At 46.6% G+C, this 24,335-nt stretch overlaps 2 protein-coding genes and 1 long non-coding RNA gene across 7 annotated transcripts in view; 1 reads left to right on the top strand and 2 right to left on the bottom strand.

The window, feature by feature from the left end:
* The window catches only part of LOC143806570 (uncharacterized), a 99,021-nt gene extending 79,332 nt beyond the window's left edge, over positions 1 to 19,689 (top strand). The window contains exons 2-6 of one of the 5 annotated variants that reach the window (XR_013221511.1): positions 12,470 to 12,676; positions 18,249 to 18,386; positions 18,477 to 18,567; positions 18,730 to 18,829; positions 19,344 to 19,689. Coding sequence is in view for 2 of the 5 variants with exons in the window: in XM_077287258.1 (XP_077143373.1) it covers positions 13,986 to 14,025; positions 18,249 to 18,386; positions 18,477 to 18,567; positions 18,730 to 18,823 (363 nt within the window). In the remaining 3 variants the exon portion in view is untranslated. Of the gene's footprint in view, positions 1 to 12,469; positions 12,677 to 13,349; positions 13,527 to 13,796; positions 14,157 to 18,248; positions 18,387 to 18,476; positions 18,568 to 18,729; positions 18,830 to 19,343 lie in introns of those variants that run through there. The other 4 variants (XR_013221510.1, XM_077287258.1, XM_077287259.1 and 1 more) reach the window with 4 other exon arrangements.
* Positions 1 to 24,335, bottom strand: part of GALNT18 (polypeptide N-acetylgalactosaminyltransferase 18) — a 240,199-nt gene that overhangs the window by 20,256 nt on the left and 195,608 nt on the right. Inside the window, exons 7-8 of the mRNA XM_077287257.1 lie at positions 3,023 to 3,208; positions 513 to 650 (exon numbers count right to left, since the gene is read on the bottom strand). Coding sequence (XP_077143372.1) covers positions 513 to 650; positions 3,023 to 3,208 — 324 coding nt within the window. The remainder of the gene's footprint in view (positions 1 to 512; positions 651 to 3,022; positions 3,209 to 24,335) is intronic.
* Positions 15,721 to 16,671, bottom strand: LOC143806572 (uncharacterized). The gene is made up of 2 exons (XR_013221513.1): positions 16,571 to 16,671; positions 15,721 to 16,066 (listed from the first exon to the last, which is right to left on the bottom strand). It is a non-coding gene; the product is annotated as an uncharacterized LOC143806572 (long non-coding RNA).

The following is a 24,335-nucleotide window of genomic DNA, read 5'->3' as shown; positions in this document are numbered from 1 at the left end:
TAGAAAGTCGCAGAACGTTTAAAAAAATCCACCATCCCTTTAAGGCTATGTGCACACGTTCAGGTTTTTTCGAGATAAAAACGCTATAAAAACTCATTAAAACCGCATACATTATGCATCCTATCATTTAGAATGCATTCTGCATGTTTTGTGCGCATGGTGCGTTTTTTTCCGCGAAAAAAACGGATCACGGTTAAAAAAAGCAGCATGTTCATTAATTTTGCGGATTTTCCGCGTATTTCCCACAATTCTATGCATTGGGAAAAACCGCAAAAAAAACCCGCACAAAAAAAGTGCACAAAAAAAGCGCGTCAAAAACACGAAAAAAAAACGCATGAGGATTTCTGGCAGAAATGTCCGGTTTTTGTCAGGAAAATTTCTGCAAGAAATCCTGACGTGTGCACATACCCTAAATCCAGCAGAGAACCTCTCAGTCTTCCAGCGTGGAGGAGCCAGCCGTGTGTTCCTCCTGCCGCTATAAGTAGAGGGTCTGTGGATCGGACGCCACTCACCACGCCGTAGGCGATGTTGTCAGAGTAGGTTCTCATTTCCGGATACACTGTGACGAGGTACCACCGAAAGGTCTTACACTGCAGCCGCTTCCTCAGGGCTTTCCTCTCAGAAATGTCACCAATGTCAATGCCGGGGTCCTGCAGGAGAGAGAAAGCGGAGAAATAAGTCCGTCCCGCGCCCGGCAGCTGTGATGGTCGTCAGCAAGGAGAGGAGATGATTGGATGTGACCGACGGAAAGTCAGCAGAGGGAGAAGCCATGATCCACTGGGACTAACACGCCGCGCTCTGCAGCCACCGGGGCGGTGGATTATCGCGCAGAACCGCAGCAAATATTCCACCTGAACAAATGTATATAAGTACATGTTCAGATTTTGTGGTTGTTAATCTTGTGTTTTTCAACCATCATTGGAAAGAAAGTCAGTCAGGACCCCACAAAAGCTGAATCACGATCCCCTCTAAGCTGGCTAGTGGACCCCCCCCCCAATCTAAGCTGGCTAGTGGACCCCCCCCCAATCTAAGCTGGCTAGTGGACCCCCCCCCAATCTAAGCTGGCCTGGAGGAACTCCCTCTCTAAGCTGCCCTGGAGGAACTCCCTCTCTAAGCTGCCCTGGAGGAACTCCCTCTCTCTAAGCTGGCCTGGAGGAACTCCCTCTCTCTAAGCTGGCCTGGAGGAACTCCCTCTCTCTAAGCTGGCCTGGAGGAACTCCCTCTCTCTAAGCTGGCCTGGAGGAACTTCCTCTCTCTAAGCTGGCCTGGAGGAACTCCCTCTCTCTAAGCTGGCCTGGAGGAACTCCCTCTCTAAGCTGGCCTGGAGGAACTCCCTCTCTCTAAGCTGGCCTGGAGGAACTCCCTCTCTCTAAGCTGGCCTGGAGGAACTCCCTCTCTCTAAGCTGGCCTGGAGGAACTCCCTCTCTCTAAGCTGGCCTGGAGGAACTCCCTCTCTCTAAGCTGGCCTGGAGGAACTCCCTCTCTCTAAGCTGGCCTGGAGGAACTCCCTCTCTCTAAGCTGGCCTGGAGGAACTCCCTCTCTCTAAGCTGGCCTGGAGGAACTCCCTCTCTCTAAGCTGGCCTGGAGGAACTCCCTCTCTCTAAGCTGGCCTGGAGGAACTCCCTCTCTCTAAGCTGGCCTGGAGGAACTCCCTCTCTCTAAGCTGGCCTGGAGGAACTCCCTCTCTCTAAGCTGGCCTGGAGGAACTCCCTCTCTCTAAGCTGGCCTGGAGGAACTCCCTCTCTCTAAGCTGGCCTGGAGGAACTCCCTCTCTCTAAGCTGGCCTGGAGGAACTCCCTCTCTCTAAGCTGGCCTGGAGGAACTCCCTCTCTCTAAGCTGGCCTGGAGGAACTCCCTCTCTCTAAGCTGGCCTGGAGGAACTCCCTCTCTCTAAGCTGCCCTGGAGGAACTCCCTCTCTAAGCTGCCCTGGAGGAACTCCCTCTCTCTAAGCTGGCCTGGAGGAACTCCCTCTCTCTAAGCTGCCCTGGAGGAACTCCCTCTCTCTAAGCTGGCCTGGAGGAACTCCCTCTCTCTAAGCTGGCCTGGAGGAACTCCCTCTCTCTAAGCTGGCCTGGAGGAACTCCCTCTCTCTAAGCTGGCCTGGAGGAACTCCCTCTCTCTAAGCTGGCCTGGAGGAACTCCCTCTCTCTAAGCTGGCCTGGAGGAACTCCCTCTCTCTAAGCTGGCCTGGAGGAACTCCCTCTCTCTAAGCTGGCCTGGAGGAACTCCCTCTCTCTAAGCCGGCCTGGAGGAACTCCCTCTCTCTAAGCCGGCCTGGAGGAACTCCCTCTCTCTAAGCTGGCCGCAGGACCCCTCTGTCGTCACCCAAATTTGCTAGCAACTGAATAAAATGATGAATCATTTCTTCATTATTCCACATAAAGAACATGTGTCGTCCTAACGCCGCTGAAGAAATTCCACCAAAAACCTTAAAAAAAATGCCTTCAATAGTGATGACCTCTGGGGCCAAAGGAGCCCGATCGCTTTCCACATCATAACGGTTTAACGTCTGTGATTTGAGCTTTCCCAGCAGCTGTTACAGCCTTTCTCCTGCGGGTGACGCTGTAGGCGCCTTGTGCTAAAGCTCAGCGTGCAGAACCGCACAGTTCTGGTGCTCCTGCAGTGCATTGTGGGATCTTGTGCTGGATTCTGGAGTACGTAATCCAGGATAATATAGGGGCAGGCTTAGAGCGATAATATAGGGGCAGGTATATGGGTATAATATACACGGGCAGGTTTAGCGGGATAATATAGAGGGGCAGGTATACGGGGATAATATAGGGGGCAGGCTAAGCAGGAATGGGCAGGATCTCTACAACCTATAAAACTGACCCACTCGCCTGCCACCAGGTACACTCTCAAGAATATCACAAAGTCTTGTTACGTTCTTCTCTCTATATGGAATTGGCTCCCTGTCCCGGGAGGTGGGCTTTGAGGACTTGTGCCAGTCTAGTTTGTGTATTGACCCCCCCTCTGTACCCGTCTGGTAATAGTCTCCATTTTGGCTGGTGGGCGCTTACCTCTTGCGGGATGTTCCAAGCCATGTACACGTGACTCTTAAACTCGTCCATCCAGACCTCAGCCACCCGCAGGGCGTTCCTCCGGACGTGGGCCGTCAGATCTTCTGTGTACGGCTTGTGCGCCCTTTCTATGTGGGCTATCCTGGAGCACGGTAGGACCTCCACACTGCCCCCACACTGCCAAACCTAGGAGACGCACAAAAGAAATCGGTCATGAGGCTTGTCCAAAATCTAGACCCAGTACCAAAGTAATGGTACGTCAAGATCGGCGACCACTTATCCCGCCATATCTGCCATTGCTATACACATCACCTAAGATGCGGAGCATATAGTGCACAAACCATAGTAATGTGATCAGCAGCTACTTGTTGATAGTTTCCCGGCAGCTACTGACTTTCCTCTTGTTATTTCCCTGCTTGTTAAGTTATTTCACAGTTGCCACAAATTATTTCAAATTCCGAAATGCACATGGGAAAAAAAAAGTTGCTGCCGCTGGCCTGCTTGTTGATGGTTTCCAGATTGTTCGATTTTTTTTTTCACATTGTAAAGTGACTTAAAATTACTGAAATATCAGAGAGGCAGTAAAGCTATATTAGGTTTTCTGGCTACTGTGGACCCATGATTTTAATAGCTGGAAAACCCAATCTATAGAGGAACGCAGATCGTCCGGATATAGGAAAACACAATCTGTCAGAAGAAATGGAACAATCTGTTTCTAGAAATAATGACATCCCGGGCAGGGAATTCATCTTTGTCTGTGCTGGATTCTCGCTGTGCGGACACGTCTGGCAATGGAAAGCATTCCAATAACAAATAGTGCGCGTGTGCGGTCACCCCGGCGTGGCAGACGCGGCTTATCCGAGAATGTAATGACAATATTGATCACTGGCAGAGATGAAAATCCTGTTTAATGCAGTCACCCGCGCGGCCGAATCCACATTACTATACAGAGAAAACAAATTATACCTTCATTACCATCTGCTACGTCAATTATTTACGCTCTACCCCAGCACTGGCGAGGGGGCGGATCACAGACTGGCACACGCCATCGTGCCCGGAACTGGCTATTACAGTGTTCAGAGCAAGTAATTGGGTATCTTACAGCAGAAAATTAGAATCTATTCAAAGTATGTACGAAAGGGGTAAAATGGGTGCAGAATTAAAGGAGAAAGACTCCAACAATTCAAAAGTGTGATATCCTTTACATCACTTCACGTCGATATACTTCAGTATTATACTTTAGAGCTGCACTCACTATTCTGCTGGTGCAGTCACTGTGTACATACATTACATTACTGATCCTGTACTGATCCTGTATTATACTCCAGAGCTGCACTCACTATTCTGCTGGTGCAGTCACTGTGTACATACATTACATTACTGATCCTGAGTTACATCCTGTATTATACCCCAGAGCTGCACTCACTATTCTGCTGGTGCAGTCACTGTGTACATACATTACATTACTGATCCTGAGTTACATCCTGTATTATAGTCCAGAGCTACACTCACTATTCTGCTGGAGCAGTCACTGAGTACATACATTACATTACTGATCCTGTACTGATAATGAGTTACATCCTGTATTATACCTCAGAGCTGGGCTCAATAATTTGTTGTAAAAAGGCAGGGATCACCAGAGAAAATCACAAATTTTATTAGTATATACAAAACCACACACAAATGCTAAAAACATTCAAAAGCCCAAAATTACACAATTCATGCCCATTAAGGACAGGAGCTACGGAAAGCCAGCTGACACCTAACAATTGCCCAAAATCATATTACTTAGTATAGTAGTGCCCAACATGGATATCTAAATCAGGGGTCCCCAAACTATGGCCACTTGCAGCCCGCCGAGGACACTTATCCGGCCCCTGGGCACGGCTGACATTGAACTTCACTACAGTTCAATGCTGGCGGGCCCTGTAATCGCGGGCGGAACGACGAGGCGGCGAGGAAAGGTGATGCGTGGCCCTCCATGTGCAACACAGACCACGCGATTGTCATCACACCGCCTGATGACGTCATGCTGCCTGTGCCAGAAGTCGACGGAGTCCAGGGAGCACCTCTTCATAGCACATAGGTGAGTACTGTTTTTTTATTTATTTTTTTTATGCCGGGTCTGGACGGTGCTGCCTATTGGGGACCTGTGTTGCCTATTGGGGACCTGTGCTGCCTATTGGGGACCTGTGCTGCCTATTGGGGACCTGTGCTGCCTATTGGGGACATTTACCTGCCTATTGGGGTCTCACGCACCACACCAGTCTGAGCCTGAGGTAACAGCAGAGTTCCACCAGTATGGGCACTGGTGAGGCTGAAAGGATATGGACTGGCAAGGCTGCATTGATGGGCACTGATCAGACTGCAATGATGGGCAGTGGAGTCTGTATGTCTCTGTGTGGGCAATTTTATTGCTGGTATACTGTTTTTGTAGCGCTGTATATCTACTGGTATTTTACCAATAGCGATTTGGAATCCCTAGGAAACAATGATATCAAGAAAGAGAACAATTGCTTCATTTGTTACGACTAGCAGTGACAAATAAGGAACCGAACATTGACCATCTAAATTAGCCAACACCAGGCCCATAGTTCCCATTGAAATACCGGTAAGTTTGTTGATTTAACTTGTTCTTCATTTTAAATATTGTATTTGTTCCTGTTTTTTTTTTGTTTTTTTGTTTTTTACTTCAAAATAAGATCTATGCAGTGTGCAGAGGAATTTGTTAATAGTTTTTTGTTTTTAACTACCGTATATTCTGGCCCTCCAATGGTCTGAGGGACCATGAACTGCCCCGTTTAAAATGTCTGAGGACCCCTCATCTAAATGATTAATGTAAGGCAAAGACAATTATATATTAGATAACATTACCATATTGTGATTCAAGCATAGGAAAAACTTGTAATAACGATATATCCTGCCCCTAATGAAGTCACAGATGTGACGACACGCGATGGACTAACAGGATCGGACTCCGCACCTCTGACTGCCTGATGGGTCCCGTTCTGTGGGCAGATCCACAGTGATCACCAGTGTATTGGGTGCAGCCTAGCCTTGCATCTAATGACCTTGGATTATATCGGACATTGCTGGCTCCAATCTCTATGATAATGTGTTTGTTTGATTAACTGACAGCTGATTTCATTACATTGGGTGACAATCATTATCGTTTATTAGCTTGGTCAATAAGATATATCATTATTACAAGCTTTTCCTATGCTTGACTCACAATATGGTAATGTTATCCGATATATAATTGTATTTGCCTTACATTAATCATTTAAATATCTACAGTATGTTGGGCACTACTATACTAAGTAATATGATTGTGGGCAATCGTTGGGTGTCAGCGGTCTTTCCGTAGCTCCTGTCCTTAATGGGCATGAATTGTGTAATTTTGGGCTTTTGAATGTTTTTAGCACTTGTGTGTGGTTTTGTATATACAAATATATAACTTGTGATTTTCTCTGGTGATCCCTGCCTTTTCACAAGTCTCTCTGTTCTTGTTTTTATATTGGTTGACTTCCAGGTTGAACCCATTAATAATGTGTATGATGGTGCCCTCCCCTTGAGTCTTTTCATCAATAATCCTGAGATACCATATACACACACAACAATAGTACATTTGTAGTTCTCCAGCTGTTCTGCAACTACAACTCCCAGCATGACATACATGATGGAGGCTCTTTATGCATGCTGGGAAGTTTTGCAGTAGCAGGAAACCCACAGATCGGAGACCAGTGTTGTAAACGCAGAGCAATTAATGGTTAATCTATACATGGCAGATGAACAACACTGAAGGGTGCACAGGACTAGGGGGCTGCGCTCTTTTTTGCACATGTTAGTTGCGCAGTCCCATCATGTGGCCAGCTGTGTGCTCGAGGCTGGAGATGTGGGGTCAGAGCGGCATTTGGGTCCTTTCCAGGGCCCCTGGTGCTCTGCAGCGGCTTACAGCGCTGTCAGGAGCAGTTTACAAGCTGTCTCGCAGCCATCGGCCTCCAGTCTGAAGGGCTCCTGTTCCAGAACAAGCCGGGAGCCATCTGCACGGTGGGACGGCTGCCATGTCCATGGATAACACGGGGAGTGGGCCGAGCACGGAGACGAGTGCACATACTAATGTGGTCCAGGGAGAAAGCCCCTGTACTACACTGTCACCTACCGAGCTGCGCTCTGCCCTCAAGAGCTGACGATCCAAAGATCAGAGAACAGAATGTCCATGTATCTAAGCTTATCATGGGTGATACAGCCTCCTGAGCCACTGTATCTAATCCTATGTGATACTGTCAGCTGTAACATCTCCTGCGGGATACAGTGACCAACCCATGTATCTAAGCTTATCATGGGTGACACAGCCTCCTGAGCCACTGTATCTAATCCTATGTGATACTGTCAGCTGTAACTTCTACTGCGGGATACAGTGACCAACCCATGTATCTAAGCTTATCATGGGTGACACAGCCTCCTGAGCCACTGTATCTAATCCTATGTGATACTGTCAGCTGTAACATTTCCAGTGGGATACAGTGACCAACCCATGTATCTAAGCTTATCATGGGTGATACAGCCTCCTGAGCCACTGTATCTAATCCTATGTGATACTGTCAGCTGTAACATCTCCTGCGGGATACAGTGACCAACCCATGTATCTAAGCTTATCATGGGTGACACAGCCTCCTGAGCCACTGTATCTAATCCTATGTGATACTGTCAGCTGTAACTTCTACTGCGGGATACAGTGACCAACCCATGTATCTAAGCTTATCATGGGTGACACAGCCTCCTGAGCAACTGTATCTAATCCTATGTGATACTGTCAGCTGTAACATTTCCAGTGGGATACAGTGACCAACCCATGTATCTAAGCTTATCATGGGTGACACAGCCTCCTGAGCCACTGTATCTAATCCTATGTGATACTGTCAGCTGTAACATTTCCAGCGGGATACAGTGACCAACCCATGCATCTAAGCTTATCATGGGTGACACAGCCTCCTGAGCCACTGTATCTAATCCTATGTGATACTGTCAGCTGTAACATTTCCAGCGGGATACAGTGACCAACCCATGTATCTAAGCTTATCATGGGTGACACAGCCTCCTGAGCCACTGTATCTAATCCTATGTGATACTGTCAGCTGTAACATCTCCTGCGGGATACAGTGACCAACCCATGTATCTAAGCTTATCATGGGTGACACAGCCTCCTGAGCCACTGTATCTAATCCTATGTGATACTGTCAGATGTAACTTCTACTGCGGGATACAGTGACCAACCCATGTATCTAAGCTTATCATGGGTGACACAGCCTCCTGAGCCACTGTATCTAATCCTATGTGATACTGTCAGCTGTAACTTCTACTGGGGGATACCGTGGCAAACCCATGTATCTAAGCTTATCATGGGTGATACAGCCTCCTGCGCCGCGGTATCTAATCCTATGTAATACGGTCAGCTGTAAGCCTCTCCGTGATTAGATGCATTGACTTGTGACACATCTCACAGGAGAAGCTGACAGTATCACATGTGGTAGGATTAGATACAGTGGCTCAGGAGACTATAACACATGATCGGCTTAGATACACTGACTTGTCATACGCTTTGATGTGTGATCTCTGCTGAGTATGTATCTAAGACCATTATGTGTGGTACTGACTGCTGCCTCTAATCCTATCCCATGTAATCGTCTGAGTGACAATGTGCAGCGTGTGTTCTATGAACTGAACCAGCAGGGGGCAACAAATAACACGAGTGAACAGGAGAACTAGCAGAATAGTGATTACAGCTCTTGATATGACTGGAGAATAGGATTTGTAACATTCATTAGGCCTCATTCACAGGTCAGTGATTTTTCTGGTATGCCACAAAAACTGGGACCATTATTCACCAGTGATTTTTCACTGGTGGTGAAAAAACTGCAAAGCTTCTACTTGCTAGAATACGAATCACAGACTGTATGCAGTCGGTGATTTTTATGGACTCAGCCTTGGATGGGTAATTTTGATCCATGAAAAAAATAAATAAAAAAAATCAGGGAAAGATGTCCATTTTTGATCGGACACACGGTCGTATTAACAGGCCCATTGACTATAATGGGTACATGTTCTACCCATGCAAAAGATGGACAGAACGCAGATGTGAAAACCGGACGTGTGAATGAAGCCTCAAGCTGCAGAACCAATGGAGCTGAACCTTGTCCGTTACTCCTCACCCGGTTGCGCGCTGGATGGTATTTGCACTCTGTGTTTCTGGTCATTTGCGTTTCTCTCTCTACCCGGACTGACCCTGAGGAGCATCCGAGCCCCAGATCCCGGCACCAGAAGAAGGTCAAATCTGATCACACGCGCCTTTCCTATATACAAGAAGATCCCGGCCACGAAATGGGACACGTGGCAGCAATGAGATGACTCGCGGATCAACACGCCTCACATCCTCAATTATTTATAACTAGAAATTGTGCAAATGTTACTGTAAGAAGTTCAGAATTTCGCTTTTCTTAAACTTTCGGCTTTTAAAAGGATTGTTCATTTTATTTTTTAAACTTTAAATTGGGTTTCATTAAAAATTCTGCACTTGTGTGTTGGCCTGTGGTTTTTTCCCCCTCATTGTGGGCGATGTTTGTGGTTTCCAGATGTTTTAGGCCAATACATCAGTTGTGAAGTTTTTAAAAATATATTTATTTTTTTTTTGCACAAATTACCATTACTCCCTGGAGGGATTTTATGTACTCCTGGGATTTTCACACAAATGTTGTGACATTTCACCAGATCAGGAGTCATTTTGTTTAAAAAAAAAAAAAAAAGTCACAAAATAGTTTACATTTAAGAAGCATTTTTGATTTTTTGCACAAAATTCAGGAACCACATGCGCCATTTTGAAAGAACAGGACCAAAAAAGTCAACCAATAATGCCAGAAAAAAAAAATTGCTAAAACCTCCTCCCCTTGAAATGATCAATCCACCCAAATTTTTCCCTCTGTTCCTGACCACCTATGTGCAGTAAGCGGAGCTGTATGAACTCCACAGGTCTGCTGTTTCTGTCACTTGGTCACCAGCAGTCAGTTCTTAAGCCCCTCATACACATTAGACCAGTGTTATCATTTATTATTATTATTTATTTATGTAGCACCATTGATTCCATGGTGCTGTACATGAGGAGGGGTTACATCAAAATACAAATATCACTTACAGTAAGCAAACTAACAATGACAGACTGATACAGAGGGGCGAGGACCCTGCCCTTGCGGGCTTACATTCTACAGGATGGTGGGGAGGAGACAATAGGTTGTGGGTTGCAGTAGCTCCGATGGTGTTGAGGTGGCCGCGTGGTCATTACAGGTTGTAAGTAGTGATGAGCGAGTATACTTGTTCCTCGGGTTTTCCCGAGCACACTCGGGTGATCTCCGAGTATTTATAACGGCTCGGTGCATGATTTACAGCTGCTAGCCAGCCTGAGTACATATGGGGATTCCCTAGCAACCAGGCAATCCCTCACATGTATTCAGCCTGGCTAGCAGCCGTAAATCATGCACCTGCGTCAAAAACTAAATCTCCGAGCACTTACAAATACTCAGAGCTCACCCGAGCGTGCTTGGGAAAACAGGAGCAACGAGTATACTCGCTCATCACTAGTTGTAAGCTTTTTTGAAGAGATGGGTTTTCAGGTTCCGAGGGTGGTGGTCAGACGTGTTGAGGCATAGAATTCCAGAGGATGGGGGATATTTGGGAGAAGTCTTGGAGGCGGTTGGGTGAGGAGAGAATAAGTGTGGAGGAGAATAGGAGGTCTTGGGAGGACTGGAGATTACGTGAGGGAAGATATTTGGAGATTAGTTTGGAAATATACGGAGGAGACAGGTTATGGATGGCTTTGTAGGTCAGCGTTAGTAGTTTAAACTGGCTACGCTGGGAATTCTGGAGCCAGTGTAGGGATTTGCAAAGAGGGGAAGCGGAGGAGTAGTGAGGAGAGAGATGAATAAGTCGGACAGCAGAGTTAAGGACTGGAGGGGTGCGAGAGTGTTAGAAGGTAGGCCACAGAGGAGGATGTTGCAGTAATCGAGGCGGGAGATGATGAGGGCATGCACAAGCATTTTGGTAGTGAGTTGAGGAAAGGACTGATTCTGGAAATATTTTTGAGCTGGAGGCGACAGGAAGTAGCGATAGGTTGGATGTGCGCTTTGAAGGACACAGCAGAGTCAAGCGTTACTCCGAGGCAGCGGATTTCCGGGACAGGGGAAAGTGTGATGTCATTTATTGTGATAGATAGATCAGGTAGGGAAGATATGCGAGATGGAGGAAAGATAATTAGTTCAGATTTGTCCACATTGAGCTTGAGGAATCGAGAGGAGAAGAAGGAGGATATGGCGAATAGACACTCTGGGATTCTGGACAGAAGAGATGTGACATCTGGGCCAGAAAGGTAGATCTGAGTGTCATCGGCATATAGATGGTACTGGAAACCATAGGACTTTGAGTTGTCCCAGTCCAAGGGTATAGATTGACAGAGCCTTGAGGGACACAAACAGAGAGGGGGCACACGATTCTGATTTAGTGCGGATCCGCAGCGTTTTTTCCACGCAGAAACCCTGCAGATCCGCACTGTGATGTACAGTATAATGTTTGTCTATGGGAAAAAAAAAAAAAAGCTGTGCACATGGTGCAGAAAAATCAGTACGGAATTGCTGCGGATTTCAAAGAAGTGCATGTCACTTCTTTTGTGCAGATCTGCAGCGTTTCTGCACCCCTCCATAATAGAAATCCGCATTGGGAAAAACTGCAGAAAATCCGCACAAAATCCGCATCAATTCCGCACAAAAACCACACTAAATCCACATAAAAACCGCGGCAAATCCGCAGCTGCGGATTCTGCCAGGAGATGCGGATTTTGTGCAGAAAATTCTGCACCTCTTTTCTTTACTTCAGCGGATGGCGCAAAATTTTTTTCCATCAAACAATATATCACCTGTGCCACCACACAGGTGATATATTATGCCACATGCGGATGCCCCAAAATCTATATTGGCCTGACATCACGCCAATTAAGGACACGTACACGGGAGCATGTACGTGACATCCAGGCGGCAGCCTCTATAACGGACCTCACTTTACTAAAAACTATTCCTAAACATTACAAGTTGTTTCATCATTTATGGTCAGGGGTATCCAACATGTCCGCAGTGGCATTCGGGGTGGCGATATTAAGCGCTTACTAGCACAAAAGGAATGTAGGTGGATCACCATTTTGGGGACTATGTCCCCCAATGGACTTAATGAATCACAAGGATTTCCCTCTTTCCTATAGCCATCTCTCTGTGCCTTTTGCCTGTGTGTGGTCTTTCTTTTCCCTGCCACTTCCTTTGCCATCTGCTTGATTTTAATGGCTGGTTTTATTATCTGTTTTATTCTTTTATTATTAGTGTGTATTTATCACTTTGTTTTGTCTTTTTCAAGTGATGATTCCCTGTCAATATCTCGCCTGTATGTTTTCAACGGTTATCGCCGGGATGGCTGAAAAATTACTCCATTCATATCAACTGGATTTCTACTACAAAGCATGATTCCGGAAAGTCTATGTATTGGCGTCCATGTTTGGACTAGAAAAACGGACCATATAATAATTCTTTGGAATTGGACTATTGTTTGTGGTAGTTTACCTTGGTAATTGCCAGTGATATGAGAACTATAGAAACTGATGTACAGTATATGTAAAATCTTTCTATATACACTATTTGTATCTCTTGAATATGGAGTTATTAGATTTTTTGTTATAACATCTTAAATTCAGTTTCATTGTATCCTGTCTGATCGGCGATGTTAAAGGGAACCTGTCACCACGTTTTTGGAAGATGGGATAAAAATAGCGTTAAATAGGGGCAGAGGTGGGCGTTACATTAGTGTGTGTGTTATGCGTTTATTACCCACCTAAGTTGCCGAAATAACTTTGCAAAGTCTCCGTTTTCGCCTGTCAATCAGGCTGGTCAGGTCACATGGGCGTGGTGTCTTCACCCAGATTTGGCGTAGTTTTCCGTTGGTGGCGTAGTGGTGTGCGCATGCCCAAAGTCCGGAATCCTCTTCCAGGGGATTTAAAATAGCGCGGTGTTCGTTATTGCATTGGTGATCGGTGGGCGCGGCCATCTTCCTTTGGCCGCGCGTGCGCAGAAGCGGCGCTCTGCTGGCCGCGGCTTCAGGAAAATGGCCGCGGGATGCCGCGCGTGCGCAGATGGATATCGCGGCGGCCATTTTCCTGAAGCCGCGGCCAGCAGAGCGCCGCTTCTGCGCACGCGCGGCCAAAGGAAGATGGCCGCGCCCACCGATCACCAATGCAATAACGAACACCGCGCTATTTTAAATCCCCTGGAAGAGGATTCCGGACTTTGGGCATGCGCACACCACTACGCCACCAACGGAAAACTACGCCAAATCTGGGGGAAGACAACGCCCATGCGACCTGACCAGCCTGATTGACAGGCGAAAACGGAGACTTTGCAAAGTTATTTCGGCAACTTAGGTGGGTAATAAACGCATAACACACACACTAATGTAACGCCCACCTCTGCCCCTATTTAACTCTATTTTTATCCCATCTTCCAAAAACGTGGTGACAGGTTCCCTTTAAATGTACGCACTGAGTGCCTCCACTATCCGGCCCCGTGCTACACAGCGGCGCCTCCTTCAGTGTACTTGGTTGCCTGGTGACGGTGTGACGCTGGCCGCTCCATGTGACCGGATCCGGATGGGTGGTGCCGGTGTGCGGCGGTGCTAATTTCTATGTACCTGGTTGCTTGGTGACGATGAGACGTCGGCCGTCCCATGTGACCAAGTCCGGATGTTTGGTGCCATTGCGCAGCGGCGCCGCCCTCTGTGTATCCGGTCGCCTGGTAACGGTGAAGCTTTGCCCGCCCCACGTGACCGGACTTGCACTGATTGTACCGGTGTGTAGCAGTATGCGATACTTTTGGCTGCGCACATGCGCTTGAAACCTCCTCTTATTGGTGCCTTTGATACAGGTGACTGTTTTTCACCAATATAAATACAGGGATCATTACCCACACTAGCCACACCCCCTGAAGAAGGTCATCTCGTACTGAAACGTGCGTTGGGGAACTGGTCCCGGCTCCATTGCTCTGCACCATGACGGGTAATGTAATTTGACTTTGGTCCTGTACACCTTTCTACTCTGTGCCACCAGTATAATACTGTCATCTAGTTATAGGCTAGTTATGAATATGAAGGCATTATAAGGGCTCCTACTTATCTAGGGGTAGCATACAGCACCTATGGGAGCAGCCCGTTTTTTCTGCCTCTAATTCTATATGCTTTTGGTTACTATCTATATGGTGACACAGTAAATGTTGTAAACCCATGATGCATTGCTCTGCAGCCGGCACCCAACATCTTGGGATCTTTTGATCACTGACCCAGTGTCCACTTTAGCCTATTTGGCTGTTTTACACGTGTTTTTTTCCATGGATCTGTCTGTTTTATGTGTTACATGGTTTAAATAAAGGTAATTTTGTATTTTTTCATAAATTAGCTATGACTCAGTGCTCTTTTTCTATATACTGCTAGTGTAGAGTCGCTAACCTACAATATGCAATTAGCATATAGATGTAGACTTGTACAACGCATTATATATTTGCAATAATGACTTGGAGAGGTTATATATTATCAATATATAAACAAACAGGTAAACTCCGGGCGTCCCCAGAGAACCAAACAAAAAAAGTGCCCCTCTATAAAATAAGGAGGCTGATACTAGCTCTGGGGCCCCAATGAGCCTACACCAAAATAGTAGGGGATGAATATAATTATCCCAAAAAGAGCATGGATCAGAAAGCGGGGCGCCTATTAATAAAAAAAGCGCTACCAAAGAAAAAGAACTATATATGCAGGCATGAATATAATTAACGCTTTGTTAGACAGTATGGACGCCCTTAGAGGTGTATACACCCATGCCAGTGAGGTAAACGCATATGGCGCAAAAATAAGCCAAAGGGCTAGAGATAAATCACCCAGTTAGGTCGTCTGGTGAGTGGCATCAGTCATCAATGATAAGGCGTCAGGAAGTCAACAGATGAGAGAAGTAGTCCCGGGACCTGAGAGGTGTGGGGAAAGCCCCACGAGTATCGCCGCTAAAGGCAGCTTCGTCAGGGGAAGTAACTGGGGAAGGATAAGGGAGTCTTAAATAGCGGTCTGACAATGAGCAATAACTGGCGGCAGGTGGGCGAACAGCGCCCGGATACATACCATGATGATGAGAAACGCTGATAAGCGCACGCGCAGGGCCTGGATAATGAATGCTGAGGCAAAACGAATCCCCAACTGCGCAGGTAGGTGGAGCTTACTCCACCAGCAAGAAGAGCCGGTGTAAATAGCGCATAAGCAGGGTGTGGAATACTGCGCCATAGTGTGGTGTGGGTGCAAAAGGATAGTTCAGGCACCATAGGTGCCACCCCACACCACACCACGAAAAAACTACAAAAAATATATAAATAACAAGAAAAGAACCAAATAGGTCCCCACAAAGCATATGACACAGCGCAGGCATAAAAAAAACCCATAAACCCCACATGGAAAAAAGGGAGGGGGGGGGGGGGAAAATGGAGCAGGGAAGAATCCAGTAGAAATAAGGGATATAAACCAGGGGGGAAAAAAGGAAGAAATAAGAAGGATGGGAACAGATGGCACACTATAGCCAGTGGTTTAGTAGTCAAACGTTGTTATTATTATTGTCAACATAATCAGAAGACAGATGATGAACAGAAAAAAACCAGGGCACACGGAACGTAAGTATATGGAGTAAAAGGACGTCCATGAAAAAAGAGAGTATGACCATAGAAGTCCCAAGGAGGCGGTGTCCCATCATCCTCTTTAGTGTTCCTCAGTTGTGAGCATATAAATCCAATAGGATCATCCTAAGAAGCTGTTGAAAAGAAGCTCCTCATTCAGCCCGGTGGGGGACAGACTCCGCAAGTTAAATATCCACCGGGATTCGATTTGAAGCAGCCGCTTCCTGTGGTCTCCACCTCTGGCACTAGTATGGATTTTCTGTAAAGTAAAAAAACGAAATATGAGCAGAAGAGCCACCATGATTAGTTAAGAAATGTAGGGCGATTGGGGACACCGTCCTGCCCTTTTTTATATCTGATGCTGCCAGGTGTATTGTGGACAAATGTTTCTGTGCCCTCTTCCTAAACTTCTGTGAGGTCTGGCCCACATACACCTTTTTGCAGGGGCAGATGATGGCATAGACCACGTTAGCCGTCTTACAATTGATGTAAGAATTTAATCGGTATGATTTGGAGTCCAGGGGGGTTGATAAAAAAGTCTTTGGTAACAGGAACATATTGGCACACATTACATCCCCCACAGGAAAATGACCCCCTCAACCGAATACCACGGTTCAAACAAGTGGGAGGACGTGAGAAGTGGCTCCTAGTTAAGATGTCACCAAGATTAGGAGCCGTCAGAGCGGGGCGGGGGGGTGACCAAGGGGGAGGTCTGTATATCTGTTGTAAGGATGTACCAATGGGAAGATAGAATATCCCTTACCTGATTCCATTGGTCATTGAAGTCCGTAATGAATCGGACACTCCCGTTCTGATGACGATCACTAGGAGAAGTTAGTAGGTCCTGGATTAGTCCCTTGGCCCTTTGGAAAGCACGAGAAATTATTTTTTTCGGATACCCACGCTGCCTAAATCTTGAGGTAAGGGCCCTGGATTGAGTTAAAAAATCCTCATCCAAGGTACAGTTACGGCGAACCCTTAAAAATTGGCCGGTCGGGATACCCCTTCTAGTATGCAGAGGGTGAAAGCTGTCATACCTGAGGAGGCTATTCGTCGCAGTAGCTTTGCGGTAAAACAACAAATTTTACACTAAGCTCCCTTCTGACCCTACAAAGACATTCTCGGCTAAATATCAGTCCTTGGTTGGTCAAGCTTTTGACTATGGCATTATCAATAAAAACACAAAACAATACCTACAGGTCGAGTTTCCGGTTATCCCGACATTTTATTTACTCCCAAAAGTGCACAAATGTCTAACTGCACCCCCAGGACGCCCTATAGTGTCCAGGGTGAGCCTGAGTGAAAAAGCTAATGTCTATGTGGACTTTTTTCTACAACCGTTGGTCACTTCCTTACCATCTTAAGGCCCCGTCACACATAGCGATTTACCAACGATCACGACCAGCGATACGACCTGGCCGTGATCGTTGGTAAGTCGCTGTGTGGTCGCTGGGGAGCTGTCACACAGACAGCTCTCTCCAGCGACCAACGTTCAGGGGAACGACTTCGGCATCGTTGAAACGGTCTTCAACGATGCCGAAGTCCCCCTGCAGCACCCGGGTAACCAGGGTAAACATCGGGTTACTAAGCGCAGGGCCGCGCTTAGTAACCCGATGTTTACCCTGGTTACCAGCGTAAATGTAAAAAAAAACAAACAGTACATACTCACCATCTGATGTCCGTCAGGTCCCTTGCCGTCTGCTTCCCGCTCTGACTGAGTGCCGCCGTACAGTGAGAGCAGAGCGCAGCGGTGACGTCACCGCTGTGCTGTACTTTCACTTTCACTTTGCGGCGCTCAGTCAGTGTGGGAAGCAGACGGCAAGGGACCTGACGGACATCAGATGGTGAGTATGTACTGTTTGTTTTTTTTTACATTTACGCTGGTAACCAGGGTAAACATCGGGTTACTAAGTGCGGCCCTGCGCTTAGTAACCCGATGTTTACCCTGGTTACCAGTGAAGACATTGCTGGATCGGTGTCACACACACCGATTCAGCGATGTCAGCGGGACCTCAACGATCAAAAAACGGCCCAGGCCATTCCGACATGACCAGCGATCTCACAGCAGGGGCCTGATCGCTGGTACGTGTCACACATAGCGAGATCGCTACTGAGGTCGCTGTTGCGTCACAAAACTTGTGACTCAGCAGCGATCTCGCTAGCGATCTCGCTAAGTGAGACGGGGCCTTTACATCAGGGACTCAGCTCACTTTATCAGCACGTGCCGTGACATTGTTTGTCCGGAACAAACATTCTTGGTGACTTGCGATGTTGAATCGCTCTACTCAAATATCAACCACCATGATGGACTACAGGCAGTGAGCTTTTTCCTGAACAAACAGAGCAACTCTGATCGTTTTCATGACTCTTTCTTGATTGATTTACTTCACTTCATTTTACATCATAAATATTTTCTTTTTGATTGTACTTTTTTTCGGCAGGTATCGGGGGTGCGCCAGCCTACGCTAATATCTTTTTGGGCTGGTGGGAGGATACCATCGTGTACTGCTCTGATTCCTTCAAAAGACACGTCCTGCATTGGCATCGCTTTATTGATGACGTCTTCTTTTTATGGACAGGTACAGAGCAGGAGTGCCTTGACTTCCTTAATGAGTTGAATTGTAATAGTCTAAATATTATCTTGACTCATTTTCTCTCCCCCGATTCAGTGACCTTTCTGGATTTAAAAATCTCCATCCGGGACAAAGACCTAGTCACGGACCTTTACCGCAAAGCTACTGCGACGAATAGCCTCCTCAGGTATGACAGCTTTCACCCTCTGCATACTAGAAGGGGTATCCCGACCAGCCAATTTTTAAGGGTTCGCCGTAACTGTACCTTGGATGAGGATTTTTTAACTCAATCCAGGGCATTTAGGCAGCGTGGGTATCCGAAAAAAATAATTTCTCGTGCTTTCCAAAGGGCCAAGGGACTAATCCAGGACCTACTAACTTCTCCTAGTGATCGTCATCAGGACGGGAGTGTCCGATTCATTACAGACTTCAATGACCAATGAAATCAGGTAAGGGATATTCTATCTTCCCATTGGTACATCCTTACAACAGATATACAGACCTCCCCCTTGGTCACCCCCCGCCCCGCTCTGACCGCCAAGAGGGCTCCTAATCTTGGTGACATCTTAACTAGGAGCCACTTCTCAACGTCCTCCCACTTGTTTGAACCGTGGTATTCGGTTGAGGGGGTCATTTTCCTGTGGGGGATGTAATGTGTGCCAATATGTTCCTGTTACCAAAGACTTTTTTATCAACCCCCCCTGGACTCCAAATCATACCGATTAAATTCTTACATCAATTGTAAGACGGCTAACGTGGTCTATGCCATCATCTGCCCCTGCAAAAAGGTGTATGTGGGCCAGACCTCACAGGAGTTTAGGAAGAGGGCACAGAAACATTTGTCCACAATACACCTGGCAGCATCAGATATAAAAAAGGGCAGGACGGTGTCCCCAATCGCCCTACATTTCTTTAACTAATCATGGTGACTCTTCTGCTTATATTTCGTTTTTTGGTTTACAGAAAATACATACTAGTGCCAGAGGTGGAGACCACAGGAAGCGGCTGCTTCAAATCGAATCCCGGTGGATATTTAACTTGCGGAGTCTGTCCCCCACCGGGCTGAATGAGGAGCTTCTTTTCTACAGCTTCTTACGATGATCCTATTGGATTTATATGCTCACAACTGAGGAACACTAAAGAGGATGATGGGACACCGCCTCCTTGGGACTTCTATGGTCATACTCTCTTTTTTCATGGACGTCCTTTTACTCCATATACTTACGTTCCGTGTGCCCTGGTTTTTTTCTGTTCATCATCTGTCTTCTGATTATGTTGACGATAATAATAACAACATTTGACTACTAAACCACTGGCTATAGTGTGCCATCTGTTCCCATCCTTCTTATTTCTTCCTTTTTTTTCCCCCTGGTTTATATCCCTTATTTCTACTGGATTCTTCCCTGCTCCATTTTCCCTCATCCCCCCCCCCCCCTTTTTTTCGTGTGGGGTTTATGGTTTTTTTTATGCCTGCGCTGTGTCATATGCTTTGTGGGGACCTATTTGGTTCTTTTCTTGTTATTTATATACATTTTTTAGTTTTTTCGTGGTGTGGGGTGACACCTATGGTGCCTGAATTATCCTTTTGCACCCACACCACACTATGGCGCAGTATTCCACACCCTGCTTATGCGCTATTTACACCGGCTCTTCTTGCTGGTGGAGTAAGCTCCAAGTCCATCATATCGGTACTACTCCGATATGTGGGTGGACGTGCTTTGCGCCTGCGCACATCTTCACTCCTTGCACCATCTAAGTGCTCAGGAAGACGTGTCTTGCGCATGCGCCGGCTTTTGCTTCTCTTCCTGTACCTGCGCAGTTGGGGATTCGTTTTGCCTCAGCATTCATTATCCAGGCCCTGCGCGTGCGCTTATCAGCGTTTCTCATCTTCATGGTATGTATCTGGGCGCTGTTAGCCCACCTGCCGCCAGTTATTGCTCATTGCCGGACCGTTATTTAAGACTCCCTTATCCTTCCCCAGTTACTTCCCCTGACGAAGCTGCCTTTAGCGGCGATACGCGTGGGGCTTTCCCCACACCTCTCAGGTCCCGGGACTACTTCTCTCATCTGTTGACTTCCTGACGCCTTATCATTGATGACTGATGCCACTCACCAGACGACCTAACTGGGTGATTTATCTCTAGCCCTTTGGCTTATTTTTGCGCCATATGCGTTTACCTCACTGGCATGGGTGTATACACCTCTAAGGGCGTCCATACTGTCTAACAAAGCGTTAATTATATTCATGCCTGCATATATAGTTCTTTTTCTTTGGTAGCGCTTTTTTTATTAATAGGCGCCCCGCTTTCTGATCCATGCTCTTTTTGGGATAATTATATTCATCCCCTACTATTTTGGTGTAGGCTCATTGGGGCCCCAGAGCTAGTATCAGCCTCCTTATTTTATAGAGGGGCACTTTTTTTGTTTGGTTCTCTGGGGACGCCCGGAGTTTACCTGTTTGTTAATATATTGGTAGGCTATGCTTTGAGTGGCATTAGTATGCCTTCCGTCATATATTTTTGTACTTTGTGTCAGTTTTTCATCTTCATGTGCCATGGGACCAGTGCTGTGGTAGTTATGTTTGAATATGGTTTTATTTGTGTCTTCTGTCTGTATTTTCAATAAAACTTTGTAATTTTGTTATTTAATTGTATTTTATTTGCACAGCTTCTTTCTCTCACTCCCTTCATATGCTCCTTTGCTATGTGCTAAGTGGCACCCCTGTGTATATTTGTCATGCCTAAATAAGCCTCTTTTGCCCGGCTGTAGTGCTCCCTTACCCAAACTATTTTTGCACTCTGCTATACATGACTGGGGCGAGTGAGTTGATTGCTGATGCAAGAGTGGCATTGTAGAAACTAGTGGCAGTGTCGTGGAGTGAAGATACGGAGAACAGTGGTAAAACAGAGTCAGAGAGTGTGCGAGGTTTCTGCGGGGGTGCACAAGTTGGTGGACATGGGTGACAGGTGAGGAGGACAGTGATGAGAGTGTGAGTAGATGGTAGTCAGATAGAGAGGGAGGGGAGGTTGTGATGTTAGATAGGCAGCAGAGACGGGTGAAGACTAGGTCTAATGTATGTCCATCTGTGATGGAGGACCACTGAGTAAGTCCCAAAGATGAAGTGAGCAACAGGAGTTTTGAGGCTGCCGACTGGTGGGTGTCAATGGGGATGTTGAAGTCACCCATGATGATGATGGGAATGTCAGCAGAGAGAGTTTAGAAGACCGGTAGAGAATTGGTTGATAAAGGCAGTGGTCGGGCCGGAAGGTGGGTACATGACGGCCACTTGGAGGTTGGAGGGAGAGTAGGTGTGGACAGAGTGGACTTCAAAAGAGGGGAGGATAAGGGAGGGTAGAGGTGGGATTGTGTTAAAGGTACAGTTGGAAGAAAGGAGAAGGCCCACTCCTCCATTATGTGCGTTAGCAGATAGAGGAGTGTTGAAGTGGAGGCCTCCATAACCTAGCGCTGCAGGGAGGCTGTGTCATAGAGTGTCAGCCATGTTTTGTTGAGGCCCAGGAAAGAAAATTTATGAGACGAAAAGAGGTCGTGATTCACATGGTTTATTGCAGACGGAGTGGGCATTCCAGAGTGATCCAGAGAGAGGGAGCAGGGTGGTGGGCACCAAGGGCATGGATTTTAAGTGGGCGAGATTTCGGGTGTTTACATTGTGTTGAGAGCAGTAGGAGGGTGCAGTAATGGTAGGTATGAGCTGTGGGGGGCCAGGATTGAGAGATATGTTGCCAGCAGTGAGAGGGAGAGGGAGGATTTTATGGAGCCCAAACTGTTGGAGCATATATCAGCATGATGTGAGTAAGTGTGGAGGAAGGAGATAGAAATTTAGTACATTTAGTTACAGCGGTTAGTTCTACCTAGTGTTCTCTTGTGGTTCTATTTCTGGTATTATTTCTGCAGTATACTTAAAGAGACATACTTACGGAGACAGACCTATGACACTCAATTTATACCAAACTAAGTGCACAGATAATAAGCCAGATTTTATCAGGAGGGAGGGGCAGCAAGGAGGAAAATCACACACAGGAGGGGACAATTAGAAGTCAGAAGGGAAAATCCAAACAGGAGATAGTCACATCTAAATGGACAGAGAAAGCCAACTGTTTGTTAGCATCAAGGAATTAAGGTGAGAAATATGCAAGGGACAGAGGAAAAAAAAAGTAATGAAAGACAGATACAGGGTGAGTGGGCTCAGGAAATATGGGTGATGATATTGCATCCAGTGAACATATCAGTAATGACAAGTGTTGGTGGAGCCCTTCATGATCAATGGGTTCACCTGTCGAGCTAATGTGAACAGAGCCGCCAGCCAACTGATGATTGGTAGTGAAGGCAATTGGGCATGTCCAAATTTTGCAAATAGCGTGGTTTTCTATGATAAACCTGCAAAATCAAACATGGGTCGGCAACTTAACCGTAAGAGCACAGCAGCAATTCGCCAAATGAGCACCCGTTTATGGGATGCTCAGATGAGATAGTGGTAGGTGGAATAATCGGCTGAAGCATGATTCAGAAATCTAATGTATTACAGTGTGGAGAGAAGATTTGCAGGACCCTGGTCATTGGGCGAGACCCTTGAATACCTCTTCCCACCTGCTGGGATCATCTGCACCTCTTCCGATTACAAGACCCCGCAGAATGTCATGTATCTGTCATGCTGCAACAACCATCTTGAGCTGGACCAACTCATCTGAAGCGGCACCGGGGATCTTGGCAGATGGGAGGAGGCTCAAGGGGTCTCTCCCCATACAACCAATGTGGCCGCTGGTCAAAGGTCCTGCAAATCAAACATTCCAGATCCAGAACTGAAGGACAAGAAACTTGGGGCCCAGGGTTGATCACAAACAGATGGAGCAGAATCCAGTGTCCTCCATGATACCCGGCCCAGAGCAGTTACTGTTCCGTGCTCTTATTCATCAAGTTGAGACACTTTTTTCTGTTTTGTTACTTTGTGTCATGTTCAGATTTGTGAATAATTTAAAAGGCTCTAACGTAACAGATGGTCCAACGCGAGACAAGTGTTCCGTCCCGGAGAACCGCGCTCGCTGTGTGCACCGAATATTTAATCAACGCCAAGAGAAAGCCGTTGTGTAATCTAAATGCGAGAAGCCACGTTAACTAGCAGTAAATCAGCGGCACAAGCGAGGGCCGAGCAGGTGTTACTATCAGTAATCCCGACGCACGCGCCATCACTGCCGAAAGATAAGTACAATCCCGCCGCGTGATAGGCAAAGCGCGGCCGAGTCCCCGAACCGCAGCATATGTGCAGCTAAAAGATGACAGCTGCTGATAACGTCGTTAAAGGGGGAATGAATCAGACGCGGCTCTGGTAACCGCTGGATTTTAATTTTCTCTTACAAGTCCCGGGAGGACAATGGGGATTGTCATTAGGAACATGTAATCATACAGGGAAATCATACCGTGTGCTTAACGCTAAGTAACGGTTCCTATTGATCGGCGCTGTCAAGTTTGAAAACGCATCGTGGATTATGTCATAAACTAATGAACGCCGGTGGCTGGAAAGGCGCAGGCTGCCGGAAAATAGATCCTTTATCTATTAAAGGGACCAGACGACTTTAGCACTACTGCTTTTCAAAAAGAGCGGTCCAGCTTTGCTTGGGCATTGCTGAAAAAGCTCCATCAATAGCGAATTACCGACCCGTTAGTACAAAAGAGGTTGTGTCCACTACTCGGACAACCCTCTCTTAATCAGAATGTATGCCTCCAGTAAAATAACATCTATACTCAACTCCATTGCCGATGATGTATCAGTGATTGTTATGCAATCCCTGGGAGACGCAGACCTGACAATGTTATGTCAAGCCATTCCTGAGCCCATTCAGCGCTAACTTCATGTCCCCTGTGGCCAGACAAATCGCGCATTGTAAAAGTGACAACTGCGGCTCCTCTCTCACTTCTTCATGATGTCAGATTCATCTTCAT

This window comes from Ranitomeya variabilis, chromosome 2 (assembly GCF_051348905.1).
Source record: "Ranitomeya variabilis isolate aRanVar5 chromosome 2, aRanVar5.hap1, whole genome shotgun sequence".
In the NCBI taxonomy this organism is placed as follows: domain Eukaryota; kingdom Metazoa; phylum Chordata; class Amphibia; order Anura; family Dendrobatidae; genus Ranitomeya; species Ranitomeya variabilis.
This window is presented reverse-complemented; position numbering and strand designations above follow the sequence as displayed.